Consider the following 13,818-nt stretch of genomic DNA (forward strand, 5'->3'; position numbering starts at 1 on the left):
TCTAAATACACCCTACATCAGTCTGTCCGCTACCTGTCAATGGAGATATAACTTACGTTACACGCACCCTAAAGTTAAAAAGGTGCCCCCATCCCACGGCGGCTAGCCCTTGGAAGCTGCCCCTAAACTCCCTCACTAGTTCAGATATAGGCAGTTTAGATATTTAAATAATTATTCAAAATGGTCACTTATCTTAAACATTCTCACGGCAGCTTTTCCACATAAATACAGTCCGCAAATGAGTCCAAAAGAAAACTCATGAGGCCACAATTGGGGACCTCTTCATGTGCGGGGTTATTGTGGAAATCTCGGTACGGTCTATCTAGATTAGGGCAAAAAAGTCTAAATACACCCTACATCAGTCTGTCCGCTACCTGTCAATGGAGATATAACTTACGTTACACGCACCCTAAAGTTAAAAAGGTGCCCCCATCCCACGGCGGCTAGCCCTTGGAAGCTGCCCCTAAACTCCCTCACTAGTTCAGATATAGGCAGTTTAGATATTTAAATAATTATTCAAAATGGTCACTTATCTTAAACATTCTCACGGCAGCTTTTCCACATAAATACAGTCCGCAAATGAGTCCAAAAGAAAACTCATGAGGCCACAATTGGGGACCTCTTCATGTGCGGGGTTATTGTGGAAATCTCGGTACGGTCTATCTAGATTAGGGCAAAAAAGTCTAAATACACCCTACATCAGTCTGTCCGCTACCTGTCAATGGAGATATAACTTACGTTACACGCACCCTAAAGTTAAATAGGTGCCCCCATTCCACGGCGGCTAGCCCTTGGAAGCTGCCCCTAAACTCCCTTTATTTTTCTATTTTTATCTTAGAAAGAGACAAGAGGAGGGGGGGGAGGGGGGAGGGGAGATTTGGGAAGTATGCCATTTTCTAAAAGAAGAGCATCCGATATTAAAGTTGTTATGTAAGAGCTTCTCTGTCACTTATCACCATTCTTCAATATGTTGTCCTACTTCAGTACAAAACATCTTACGACATAATGTAATCATGGTGGATGACGTAATGGGGCGGGACTGGACAGTCACATGTCCGGTCACATGACATCGCCCGGCCGGCTTCCTCTTTGAAACCATATAGCGCTCCACTATGAGAATACAAAATATGACTATGGATATAGCACCAGCAGAGGAGGTAAATGACAGCCTGAATAGGCTGGTTATTAACGTAAAATAACTTACGATAGTACATCAGCATAGTGAATGACGTAAGGGGGCGGGACCGAGTGGTCACATGTTTGATCATGTGATACCACCCGGTCGGCGTTCTGTTTGAGAGACTGGTGGAACGGGGTGCTCTGGCATATAAACAAAGCAGGTATCCATGGAGAGTGGGCGGTTCGGACTCAGGTGGGTTACATCTTGCCATTAGGGAATGTATTTAAGAGCTTTAGGTCATGATGTGACTTGGTCTGCCACAAGCACCGTCTTTGAGGGACATTTGCTGCCACATGTGCAGCTGAACATCAGAACGGTACGTAATAAGATATGGGGAACCTCCATCTGTGCAGAGGTATTTTTTTGGGACAGGATTTTTAATTGAATTATTTATTCCACAGGCGATTGTGCCTTTAAACTCCTGATGAACCCCAATACATACTAATGGGGGGAAACGCGTCGAGTTTTCTTTTGGACTCATTGCGGACTGTATTTATGTGGAAAAGCTGCCGTGAGAATGTTTAAGATAAGTGACCATCTTGAATAATTATTTAAATATCTAAACTTCCTATATCTGAACTAGTGAGGGAGTTTAGGGGCAGCTTCCAAGGGCTAGCCGCCGTGGAATGGGGGCACCTTTTTAACTTTAGGGTGCGTGTAACGTAAGTTATATCTCCATTGACAGGTAGCGGACAGACTGATGTAGGGTGTATTTAGACTTTTTTGCCCTAATCTAGATAGACAGTACCGAGATTTCCACAATAACTCCGCATATAAGGAGGTCCCCAATTGTGGCCTCATCGTGTCCGAAGTTTTGTTTTTGTTGGTTGTGTGTATTCACTCACGGTGTGGGATTATTTTGTATTTTTAAACTTATCTAATAAAAATTGATGTTTTAAATATTTAATGAAGGTAGGATTGCTAGTAAAAAAAAAAACAAAAAAAAACCCAGTGTTTACATCTGTCAACAGTCTGCCAGAGGGTGCATTTTTGTTGTCAAAACAGAACGCAGCGTGCGGACATAGCCTAATTCTGCACCAGGTGAAAACAGCTAAATGTATAAGAGGGATGAATTACCGGAAGACAATAACATAAAAGGTGGCTTTCTGGAAAAACACACTGTTCTTATGTTTTCCAGGAAATTACATAAACCTGAAGCCAATAACAATAAGTGGATAGTAAAAGGAAGGAGAAATCTGTAAGGAACATTCTGCAAATATTAGAAACTATTCTTCAGGGATTCAGGACAACTTCACATGTATAATTACTGGGGTTATCACATGAAAAGAACATACGTGTGGTTATTGTAATGGCAGCCAGAATGGGCATGTACAGCACCGGCCCATCAACCAAAATGACATCCCTCAGTGTTTGTTCAGGTTTTTACGCAGCTGAATTTCTAAATAAATCACAAACCTTAGGCAGCAGCCGAATCGCTGCGTTCTAATACGCCACGTGCGCACGGCTCCTGCACAATCTCCATAGACTGCGCAGGGGACGCAGGACGCATGCAGTTACGCTGCGGTGCAGATCGCAGCGTAACTGCATGTAATACGCACACGTGCGCACATAGCCTTAGTTTGTGTTTTTTCTTGCGTTTTTGCCTCAATAAAGTTGGTTGAAAGAAAGAAAGCAGAACAAACAGGAAGTTGACCAAAGCAATGTAATGTCCCACCCCCTATATATTATACACTTGCACCTTTTAGTGCCTTTCATGAGGCACTAAAGGGTGTTTTTAGCTTTTCTTAACCTAATAAATAAATTATAAAAAAAAGGCGTGAGGTCCTCCCTATTTTTGATAACCATTCATAGTAAAGCAGACAACTGATATTATCAGGCTGTGAAGGTCCTTGGATATTGGGCCCTTCCCAGTCTAAAAATGGCAATCGGGGTAATGGTAGTCGGGGTTGATGTCAGCTGTGTTGTGTCAGCTGGCATCAAGCCCTGAGGTTAGTAATGGACAATCTGGGTCTCACGCTGCCCTCTGTGTGACCAGGTAAGAGCAATGATGTGTGGTAACACTACTGATGTCATCACCGCTCGTCGCAGATTCAGGGTATGTTGTGGGAACGCCATGGAATGTGTTGGAGCTGTGGGGTTTATTTTTTTCATAATAAATTGGTTAATGGGGGACTGGCTCTTGTTTTTATTGCTTTATCTGTCTCTTTTTACGTCTTTCAGGGTTCCATTTCAGGACTACATTGAATTTGGTGGACTACGTCGGATCTGTATGGCTTTTTTTTTTTTTTCTTTTTTAGTAAATTGGTGGACCAGGTCAAGAGTCGAGGAAAGTTTTTAAAAAAATATTTGTTTTTTTTCCCCTTTACTTACTGGGTTTTAATGAGGGTTTCTAACAGATTCCTCTTCATTACTAACACCAAGGCTTGATGCCAGCTGACACTACACAGCTGACAACAACCAAAAAGCCATTACCCCAATTGCCATTGCACTAGGACAATCAGGAAGAGCCAAGGTGAAGTGCCACAATTGGAGCATCTTATGTGATGCGCCATTTCTGGGATGGCTGCAGGCTGGAATTTTTAGTCTGGGAAAGGCCCAAAAACCATGGATCATCCCAACCTGATCATATCAGCCCACAGCTGTCTGCTTTACCTTGGCTGGTAATCAAAGATAGGATTGGGAACCCATGGCATGTTTTTCTGAAATTATTAGGTTAAACAAGGTTAAAACTGATGTCCAAGAAGTAGAAATATGCAGCAGACGCCATCCAGTATTCCAAAGTGCTTTAGTCCATCATAAAGTGCAGTTAAAAGTAGCGGGGAGAGTGTCGGGTGCAGGCCCCCTTATGGACGACGGCCGTTTCGCACTTCCTTGTGCTTCAAAGGGACTCGTTGAAGCACAAGGAAGTGTGAAACGGCCGTCATCCATAAGGGGGCCTGCACCCGACTCTCTCCACGCTACTTTTAACTGCACTTTATGATGGACTAAAGCACTTTGGAATACTGGATGGTGTCTGCTGCATATTTCTACTTCTTGGACATCAGTTTTAACCTTGTTTAACCTAATAAATAATTTCAGAAAAACATACCATGGGTTCCCAATCCTATCTTTGATTACTACTTTTTGGACATCAGTTTGGATCTTCTCTTTCCTTGTCTGCGTGCACCCATTACCGTGGTTTCCATAAGGAGGACTGAAGCTGACCTATAAATCCAGTGACAAGGTATTGCACGGTTTGATGCAGAAACCGCTACTGCATATTATATTTAAACAAGGTTAAAAACACCATTCAGTGCCACATTAATTTGGTCAACTTCCCGTCTTTCAACCAACTTTATTGATACCTCAAATGTTTGTGTAGATTGTGCAGATGCAGCTTTAGGTGCATTTATGCATTGAAAACGCATGTGTTTTTTGTAAGCTGCAGATATACCAAATCTAATGCAAGTCTATGAAGAAAATGCACACAGAAGAATCAGCGTCTCTGCAAGAGAAATTTACATGCCGTGGCTTGGAAACGTACAGTGCCTTGCCAAAGTATTTGGCCCCCTTGAATTTTTCAACCTTTTCCCACATTTCAGGCTTCAAACATAAAGATAACAAATTTAATGTTATGGTGAAGAATCAACAATACGTGGGACACAATTGTGAAGTTGAACGAAATGTATTGCTTATTTTTTTAAAAAATAAATGACTGAAAATTAGGGCGTGCAATATTATAAGTCCCCTTTAAGTTAATACTTTGTAGCGCCACCTTTTGCTGCGATTACAGCTGCAAATCGCTTGGGGTATGTCTCTATCAGTTTTGCACATCGAGAGACTGAAATTCTTGCCCATTCTTCCTTTGCAAACAGCTGGAGCTTAGTGAGGTTGGATGGAGAACGTTTGTGAACAGCAGTTTCCAGCTCTTTCCACAGATTCTCGATTGGATTCAGGTCTGGACTTTGACTTGGCCATTCTAATACCTGGATACGTTTATTTGTGAACCATTCCATTGTAGATTTTGCTTTGTTTGGGATCATTGTCTTGTTGGAAGACAAATCTCAGTCCCAGTCTCAGGTCTTTTGCAGACTTCAACAGGTTTTCTTCAAGAATGGTCCTGTATTTGGCTCCATCCATCTTCCCATCAATTCTAACCATCTTCCCTTTTCCTGCTGAAGAAAAGCAGGCCCAAACCATGATGCTGCCACCACCATGTTTGACAGTGGGGATGGTGTGTTTAGGGTGATGAGCTGTGTTGCTTTTACGCCAAACATATCGTTTGGCATTGTGCCCAAATAGTTCGATTTTGGTTTCATCTGACCAGAGCACCTTCTTCCACATCTTTAGTGTGTCTCCCAGGTGGCTTGTGGCAAACTTTAAACAACACTTTTTATGGATATCTTTGAGAAATGGCTTTCTTCTTGCCACTCTTCCATAAAGGCCAGATTTGTATAGTGTACGACTGATTGTTGTTCTATGGACAGACTCTCCCATCTCAGCTGTAGATCTCTGCAGTTCATCCAGAGTGATCATGGGCCTCTTGGCTGCATCTCTGATCAGTCTTCTCCTTGTTTCAGATGAATGTTTGGATGGACGGCAGGGTCTTGGTAGATTTGCAGTGGTATGATACTCCATCCATTACAATAGATCGCTTGCACAGTGCTCCTTGGGATGTTTAAAGTTTTGGAAATCTTTTTGTAACCAAATCCAGCTTTAAACTTCTCTACAACAGTATCACGGACCTGCCTGTTGTGTTCCTTGGTCTTCATGATGCTATCTGCGCTTTAAACAAAACACTGAGACTATCACAGAGCAGGTGCATTTATACGGAGACTTGATTACACACAAGTGGCTAATATTTATCATCATCAGTCATTTAGGACAACATTGGATCATTCAGAGATCTTCAATGAACTTCTGGAGTGAGTTTGCTGCACTGAAAGTAAAGGGGACTAATAATATTGCACGCCCCACTTTTCAGTTATTTACTTTTTAAAAAAAGTTTAAAATAAGCAATAAATTTTGTTCAACTTCACAATTGTGTCCCACTTGTTGTTGATTCTTCACCATAACATTAACATTTTCATCTTCATGTTTGAAGCCTTAAATGTGGGAAAAGGTTGAAAAATTTAAAGGGGCCAAATACTTTTGCAAGGCACTGTAAAAAAAGAAGCCCAGTGGGCATGGGATATGTATTAATCCCATCCACTGTATTTCTACTCTACAATGCAGCGTTTTGGACTCTGAAAATATACTGAGTCCAAAATGCTAGTAATATTGATTGTGGACACGCAGTCTTACAGTTCCCATTGTATGACAGTTTGCAGTTACATTACACCTTCAATTACACAAATACACAGCAAGTGATAACAGCATGGTAAGTTTTTAGAAAATTAGCAGACGTATGAAAGGACTATAAGGTTTGATAAAAGGAGGCGTTCAGCGTACCATGTTGAGCTTTGCTTATCTATTACAAGACAAGACTAAACATGCAAGAAAAGCAGTAATACCAGGGAATGTGGATTTGCAGGGGAGGATCCCTATGATCTTCAAACTCAGCTGACGTGTCTATCTAGCACATAGATCGTATTAGTGGGTGGAAACCAACTAGTGCCCTTCCAACTGCAGTATATATGTAACCCAAGGTGGCATATACTACAACACAGAACACCACATACTGCACACAGTAATGCGATTGTATTCTGTAACTAAACAGTATGTATAACATCCGCTTCTCTATTTGTAAAGCAGGGCAGAAGCTTACTATAATCATCTGCTGAGACCACTCATCTGAGAGTATATAAACCATATATAAGTTTAATATCCCATAATAGCTTATCTATTACCTCATTCCAGACATCCAGGTTCGGACAACAATCCAATGTCTATGGGGATGTCAATCAACTGATGGCTGGTGGAGATTTTGATCGAATAAGTCCAATTTGGGACTGCCAATTGCATAGTTCTCCCAGAGTAAGCCACTAGCCGATGTGTCAGCTGATGGCTTTCTCAAAGAACACAGAGTTTGGCCAAACAAGCGCTCCTGTGTATAGGAGAGTGGGCTGAGAAGCCCGTTGGCCAAACGATCGGACGAACCATTGTTGAGTCAACAGCCATCTATAGATGGCTTTGCTTTCTGTCCTATCTGGAAGCGTTAACAGCAAGGCTCCATCAGAGGCAGGACTCCAATGACTGATAACACCCCTATAACAAATCCGGAAACAAAAAAACTCCAACAATCACAATAGGCAAGGTCACACTGCTGCCCTTCCCTTTAGGGCCTGGACCCAACCATTTTGTCTATGTACAGGAGTTAGTTCCTGAAACAAAAAGAAGCTAGAGTCTAATATAGCCCCAGTGGCTGATGTAAAAATTGTAAGATTTCTATTTTTTTATTTTTAATACAGATTGTGCTACACAAACAAAAACAAAAAAACGCTGCCAAAAAAAGTTTAAAAAAAGACAGTTAAAAGAGTTGGAATCTTGGAATAAAAATTAGTTTCACAATAGGGTTCCTGGTGCTGCCATAATCTTATATATGTGCCCCTGCTATGTACTGTGTAATGGCCGTGTCTGACCATACAGGACATGGTCTGACCATACCACATTTAATTAGTCGGTTTGAGAAAGCAAAGCAGAGTATATAGACAGGACAGCATGGGATTGCAGCTGATTCTTTCGGTGAGATAAGACATTTCCCTGCCTGTTTCATCACAAGATTGAGCGCTTCTGTCCCGTCTCCAGAACTCTGAGCTCATCTTAAATCTGGTCAGCGACATATGACCTAAGTGGCAAGTGAAGCTCCTACCTCAGTGACTTGATTTATGAGGAGTTCAGGGGACTGCAGACACGGCAGAAACAGTCACTGCTGTAATGAAACAGGCAGGAAAATGTTTTACCTCACAGAAAGAAGCAACTCCAAGCAACCTGTTATGTTGTCTGTATAATCACAGTCTTCCTCACAGCCCAAAAAATGTGGTATGTGCTGACTATATTTCTGTATGACTGACTATGTGTATGTATCACCAGGTGCTGATGACCCCCATTTCTGTATAGATAACAGCTTAAAGTATAAAAAAAATAAATAAATATGCATGAAAATAATTACAGTTTTTGACTCATACAGTTCAATATATGGTGCTTTAGGAGGATTTGGCCACCAACAAACTCCTCGTCACTTGTCAGGAGACGTGAAGGGTGAAATGGTGAAATGTTGCACATTTTTATGCTAATTTTGCTTTTACAGCTATTTTAAGCTAGTTTTCTAGTATAAAACCATTACATTTTTCCCAGTCTAAACAAATTCACTTTTCAACTAATCTTAATACTTAGTTCTACTGGTGAACTGTGGGTTAAAAAAGGACATCTAGTCATTGAAGAAATTACAATAAGAAAGTGACTGACAATAAAATTGGGAGATAAATAAAAGTCCACCATGACCCAGATGTGAAATCAGGACTTTCGTCTCTACATGTATTAATCAAAAATGTAATCCCAAGATAAAGGCAACAAATCTCAGTCTCTCCAGAAGGGATGGAAATCAAAGAATTGTGTATCAAGCCAAAGTTCTGTAATACCAGACATACCATACTTTAAAGACACGTAAATGAAAAAAAAACAGTGGTGTTACCTGTGAAAAAAACGCTGGTGTGAGAGATGCTGTGGGTAACGAAGGGCTGAGAATACCAAGAGTGCCGGAATCGCTACTCGTGATAACCAACGTGGGTGTCAACTCCAGCTCTTTGGGCTTTTTAGACTTACTGCTCTTATTGTCCAGCACATAGGGTTCAGGCTCAAGATCTGTTTCGGCCTCAGGCCTGGATTCTGATTCATCCTCTATCTCCATGTCGCTAGGAAAATCAAGCTGGGGAGATCCCAAATCTGTTTCATCAGCTATATCCTGATTAGTTAAATCAGGAGATAAAGCTGGAGAATGTTTTGGAATGGGTGAGATGGAAGAGTGTGGGGGAGCGAGAGAGGTGCCAATTGTGACACCTGGAGGAGGCTCTGCGGGTTTCTCATGAGGTTCTGGAGGATGAGGAGGAGCCAAAGATATAATGGGTGCAAGGTCAGGGTTTTTAGCCGGTGTGGTCACAAACCTAATGACTGATGGAGCAACCTCTGGTGTTATTTTCTTATCGACTGTATATTCCATATTTGCCGTTTTGAAGAGCTTTACACCGGATGAATTCAAGGAATTGAGTGTGAATGATGTGTACAAACCAGAGTGAATGTAATCATTGCGTCCGGAGGATTTGGCAGGAGGACACAATAACCGCTCCTTGCTACAGTTCTCCTGGTCACGCGTGATGCAAGTGCTGATAGGATTGCCAGGGCTTCCATCTAGATCTCCTTCACCTTTACACAATGTTGCTGGATCCATGGTGAGGATATCGGGGTAGGAGACAAACTTGTACACAAACTTCTGCCCATTTACTTTTTTAATGATATTCTGGAGAGAAGAAGAGTAGTTAGTTCCATAAAATATTACGAACAGTAACAGAGCCAAAATCCCAATGCATAATCCCACCTTATAAGACGAGAAATCAGGCAAATGCATCATAATATCCATCAACAAAGTATCTTACCTATGCTGCTGGATATATTTGACTTATTTTATATCAGGCCAATCAATATACAGTGCTCACAAGATTTTGTAATGAAAGTTATATTATTATCCTTACTTTCATATTATGGGTTAACAAAATGTTCTATGTACCACAAGTCTTGTCAAAATTGTTCTTGTGTTCAGTGAAATATTGATTAAAATCTTACTTTTCACAGGTAATGTACTCATGCTGAGCAAGGTTTTGGTTCATGTAGCTTTCAGATATATTTTTACTCATTTTTGTATGCCTATGTGCAATGTTTCATTATTTTATCATATATCACTTGTGGCATCGTTGCCTTATATACTTCTTTTTTCTACATTTTTCTAAAAGGGGTGTAGCTAGTTAATGTCCTAATTAACAAGTAGGTGTTACTTTTGTACTCCTTACTCCATTTTTTTATTAGCATAAGACTATGTGCCCACAGGACTATGTACCCATGGAATTTGCTGCGGAAAACCTGCAGATTTTATCTGGATTTTCTAGATAAATCTGCAGGTTTTAGCGAGTACAGACACTCCCCATGTTATCCTATGGGACATGGAGAGTGCTGCTTCCACGCTGCGGTATGTGCGGCTGCGGAATATGCTGTGGATGCCCCGCAGCCGCACGTAACTGCATGTCAATTATTCCTGCGGAATTACCTGCGGAAATCCCGGCCCTCCACTATGGAGATAGAAGCCGGGACTTCCGCAGGTAAGCCGCATAAATGTCCGCAGGTTTTCCGCAGCTATTTCGCTGGAATCCCGCACCTATGGATAGCTGTGTATTCCGGGGAGCTGCTGCGGGAAACCTGCAGATGTACCAGCGGATATATCCGCAGGTACATAGTCCCGTGGGCACATAGCACCACTTCAGTGTTTTTTTTCATTGCAGTGCTGGAGTGGTGCTACTAATTTAAGTTCCCTCTCCCTAGTCTCATACTTACCAGCCGCCGTCTTAATCTTTTATCGGTGTCACTCTGGTCGGTATTCAGCAGTTTGTAACCTGTCAGCTGCTCCAGTGTTTGCTGGCATGAGCTGGAGATAATTTTTCAATACAAGTCTTTGAAAGCCTCATTCTGAGTCTCATAGACTTACATTGAGAACTTGACAGTTACAACTGACTTCCAGCCAGTCAGAAGCAGTGATCACAAGTTTGCATCGTGCGTACCAGAGTGGCACCAGGAGCAGCTGAAGAAGGCGGACGGGGAGTATAAAATTAGGTGCAGTGAAACAAAAAGGAACAAAAAAAACAAACACTGGAGTGGTTCTTTAAAGAGTATCTGTCATTATAAATTTAATGTAATAAATTAAAAAGTACACATGCAAATAAGAAATGTAGTAATATTTCTTATCAGAGAAATTATGTTCTTTCCCACAAGGACTGATCAGGAGAATTCTCAATTCACAGGTAAAATCTGCATTCATTGAAGCATCATTGTTACATTACTGAGATAGGAGATGATAGTTACTACTGATAAGATTCTGGGAGAGGAAAGAGGAGCAGAAAGGAACCAGAGGCAGAGCTCTTCCTGCTATAGCCCCTCCGAAAAGAATCTTATCTGTAGGAACTGCCATCTCCTATCTCAGTAATGTAACAATGTATCTTCACTAGGGCTGAGCAGATCCGAACTGTAAAGGCCCCGTCACACTAAGCAACATCTCCAAGTGGCCGTCATATACAGACCCCCGGGCCCAACCACTGCCTTTATCGACCAGTTCTCCGCCTGGCTTCTACACTTTCTCTCTGCTGACATCCCCACTATCATCATGGGTGACTTCAACATCCCCACTGACACCCGCCAGTCAGCGGCCTCCAAACTCCTCTCCCTCGCCTCATCTTTTGGTCTAACTCAGTTGTCCGCCTCTGCCACCCACAAAGATGGCCACACACTAGACCTTATCTTCACCCGTCTCTGCTCTCTATCTAACCTCACTACCTCCCCTCTCCCCTTATCTGACCACCATCTGCTGACCTTTTCAGCCCTGTCCTCCTCACCTGCCCCCCCTGTCCAGCACATATCACACCCCCGCAGAAACCTTGCACACATCAACATACACACCCTTTCTGACTCTATCCTACCGCTGTCCTCCATATCTTCACTCCACGACACAAACAGTGCCACCATTTTCTACAACGCCACTCTCACATCAGCTATTGATTCAGTCGCTCCTCTTGTGAACGGCAGAGCAAGACGAATCAATAGACAACCCTGGCACAACAGCCTCACTAAAAAACTACGGCAAGTGTCTAGAGCCGCAGAGCGGCGCTGGAAGAAAACGCACTCCCAGGAAGACTTCACCACATTCAAAAATGCAATTCACACATTTCGCTTGGCCCTTACCTCGGCTAAACAGAATTACTTCAAAAACCTCATATCCTCTTTAACACACAACCCCAAACAGCTATTTAACACTTTTACCTCCCTCCTTCGCCCACCGCTGCCCCCTCCAACCTCCCTCATCTCCGCAGAAGAATTTGCCACATATTTCAAAGAAAAGATCGACCAAACCAGACAAGTCTTTTCTGCTGAACCACCACAACCCCTTTATATAACAGACCACTGCCCCTCCCCCATAAACTTCCTCCCCACTATCACCGAAGGAGAGCTTGCACATCTTCTCTCAAAAGCGCACCTCACTACATGCGCACTTGACCCCATCCCATCCCACCTCCTCCCCAACCTCACCACTATCCTTATTCCCGCCTTATCCCATCTCTTCAACCTATCTCTAACAACTGGTACCTTCCCTTCTGCCTTTAAGCATGCAACAGTCACACCTATCCTAAAGAAACCTTCCCTCGACCCAACCTCTACTACCAGCTATCGACCCATATCGCTACTCCCACTTGCCTCAAAACTCCTGGAACAGCATGTCCATGCTGAACTTTCCTCCCACCTCTCCTCTAACTCTCTCTTTGACAACCTACAGTCCGGCTTCCGTCCACATCATTCCACTGAAACTGCCCTGACTAAAATCACAAATGACTTACTTACCGCCAAAGCTAACAACCACTTCTCTGTACTCCTACTTCTAGACCTATCCTCAGCCTTTGACACTGTTGACCACTCCCTGCTACTACAGATCCTCTCTTCCCTTGGTGTCAGAGACCTCGCTCTCTCTTGGATCTCTTCATACCTCTCCAACCGCACTTTTAGTGTCTCCCATTCCCACACAACCTCTTCATCCCGTTCTCTCTCTGTTGGTGTCCCTCAAGGCTCTGTCCTGGGACCCTTACTTTTTTCTATCTATACATTTGGCCTGGGACAACTCAAAGTCCCATGGCTTCCAGTACCACCTATATGCTGATGACACTCAGATCTACCTCTCTGGTCCAGATGTCACATCTCTGCTGTCCAGAATCCCAGAGTGCCTATCTGCTATATCTTCCTTCTTTTCCTCTCGCTTCCTAAAGCTCAATATGGCCAAAACTGAACTGATCATCTTTCCTCCATCTCCCCTGCACTCTCCACCTGATCTATCCATTACAATTAATAACATCACGCTCTCCCCAGCACCCAAAGTTCGGTGCCTCGGAGTGACCTTTGACTCTGCCCTGTCCTTCATACCGCACATCCAATCCCTCACCACCTCCTGCCGTTTTCAACTCAAAAATATCTCCAGAATCCGCCCTTTTCTCAATCCCCAATCTGCAAAAATTCTAGTGCACGCCCTCATAATCTCCCGCATCGACTACTGCAACATCCTCCTCTGTGGTCTCCCTGCTAACACACTCGCCCCTCTCCAGTCCATCCTTAACTCTGCTGCCCGACTGATCCACCTCTCTCCTCAATACCACCCCGCTTCTCCTCTCTGCAAGTCCCTCCACTGGCTCCCAATCTTCCACCGTATCCAATTCAAATTACTAACACTGACCTACAAAGCTATCCATAATCTGTCTCCTCCATATATCTCTGAACTAATCTCTCGCTACACTCCAAAACGTAACCTCCGGTCCTCCCAAGATCTCCTTCTATCCTCCTCTCTCATTCGCTCCTCATGCAACCGACTCCAAGACTTCTCCCGAGCATCCCCAGTCTCCTGGAACTCACTGCCTCAACACGTCAGACTATCTACTACACTCGCAAGCTTCAAACGGAAC

General features: G+C 43.0%; 1 protein-coding gene across 1 annotated transcript in view; it reads right to left on the reverse strand.

Moving 5' to 3' along the window:
• The window catches only part of ELK4 (ETS transcription factor ELK4), a 63,329-nt gene that overhangs the window by 32,598 nt on the left and 16,913 nt on the right, over positions 1 to 13,818 (reverse strand). Inside the window, exon 3 of the mRNA XM_075335691.1 lies at positions 8,754 to 9,575. Within this exon, the coding sequence (XP_075191806.1) occupies positions 8,754 to 9,575 (822 nt within the window). The remainder of the gene's footprint in view (positions 1 to 8,753; positions 9,576 to 13,818) is intronic.

The sequence above is a fragment of the Anomaloglossus baeobatrachus genome, chromosome 2, assembly GCF_048569485.1.
Source record: "Anomaloglossus baeobatrachus isolate aAnoBae1 chromosome 2, aAnoBae1.hap1, whole genome shotgun sequence".
NCBI classification, from domain to species: Eukaryota; Metazoa; Chordata; class Amphibia; order Anura; family Aromobatidae; genus Anomaloglossus; species Anomaloglossus baeobatrachus.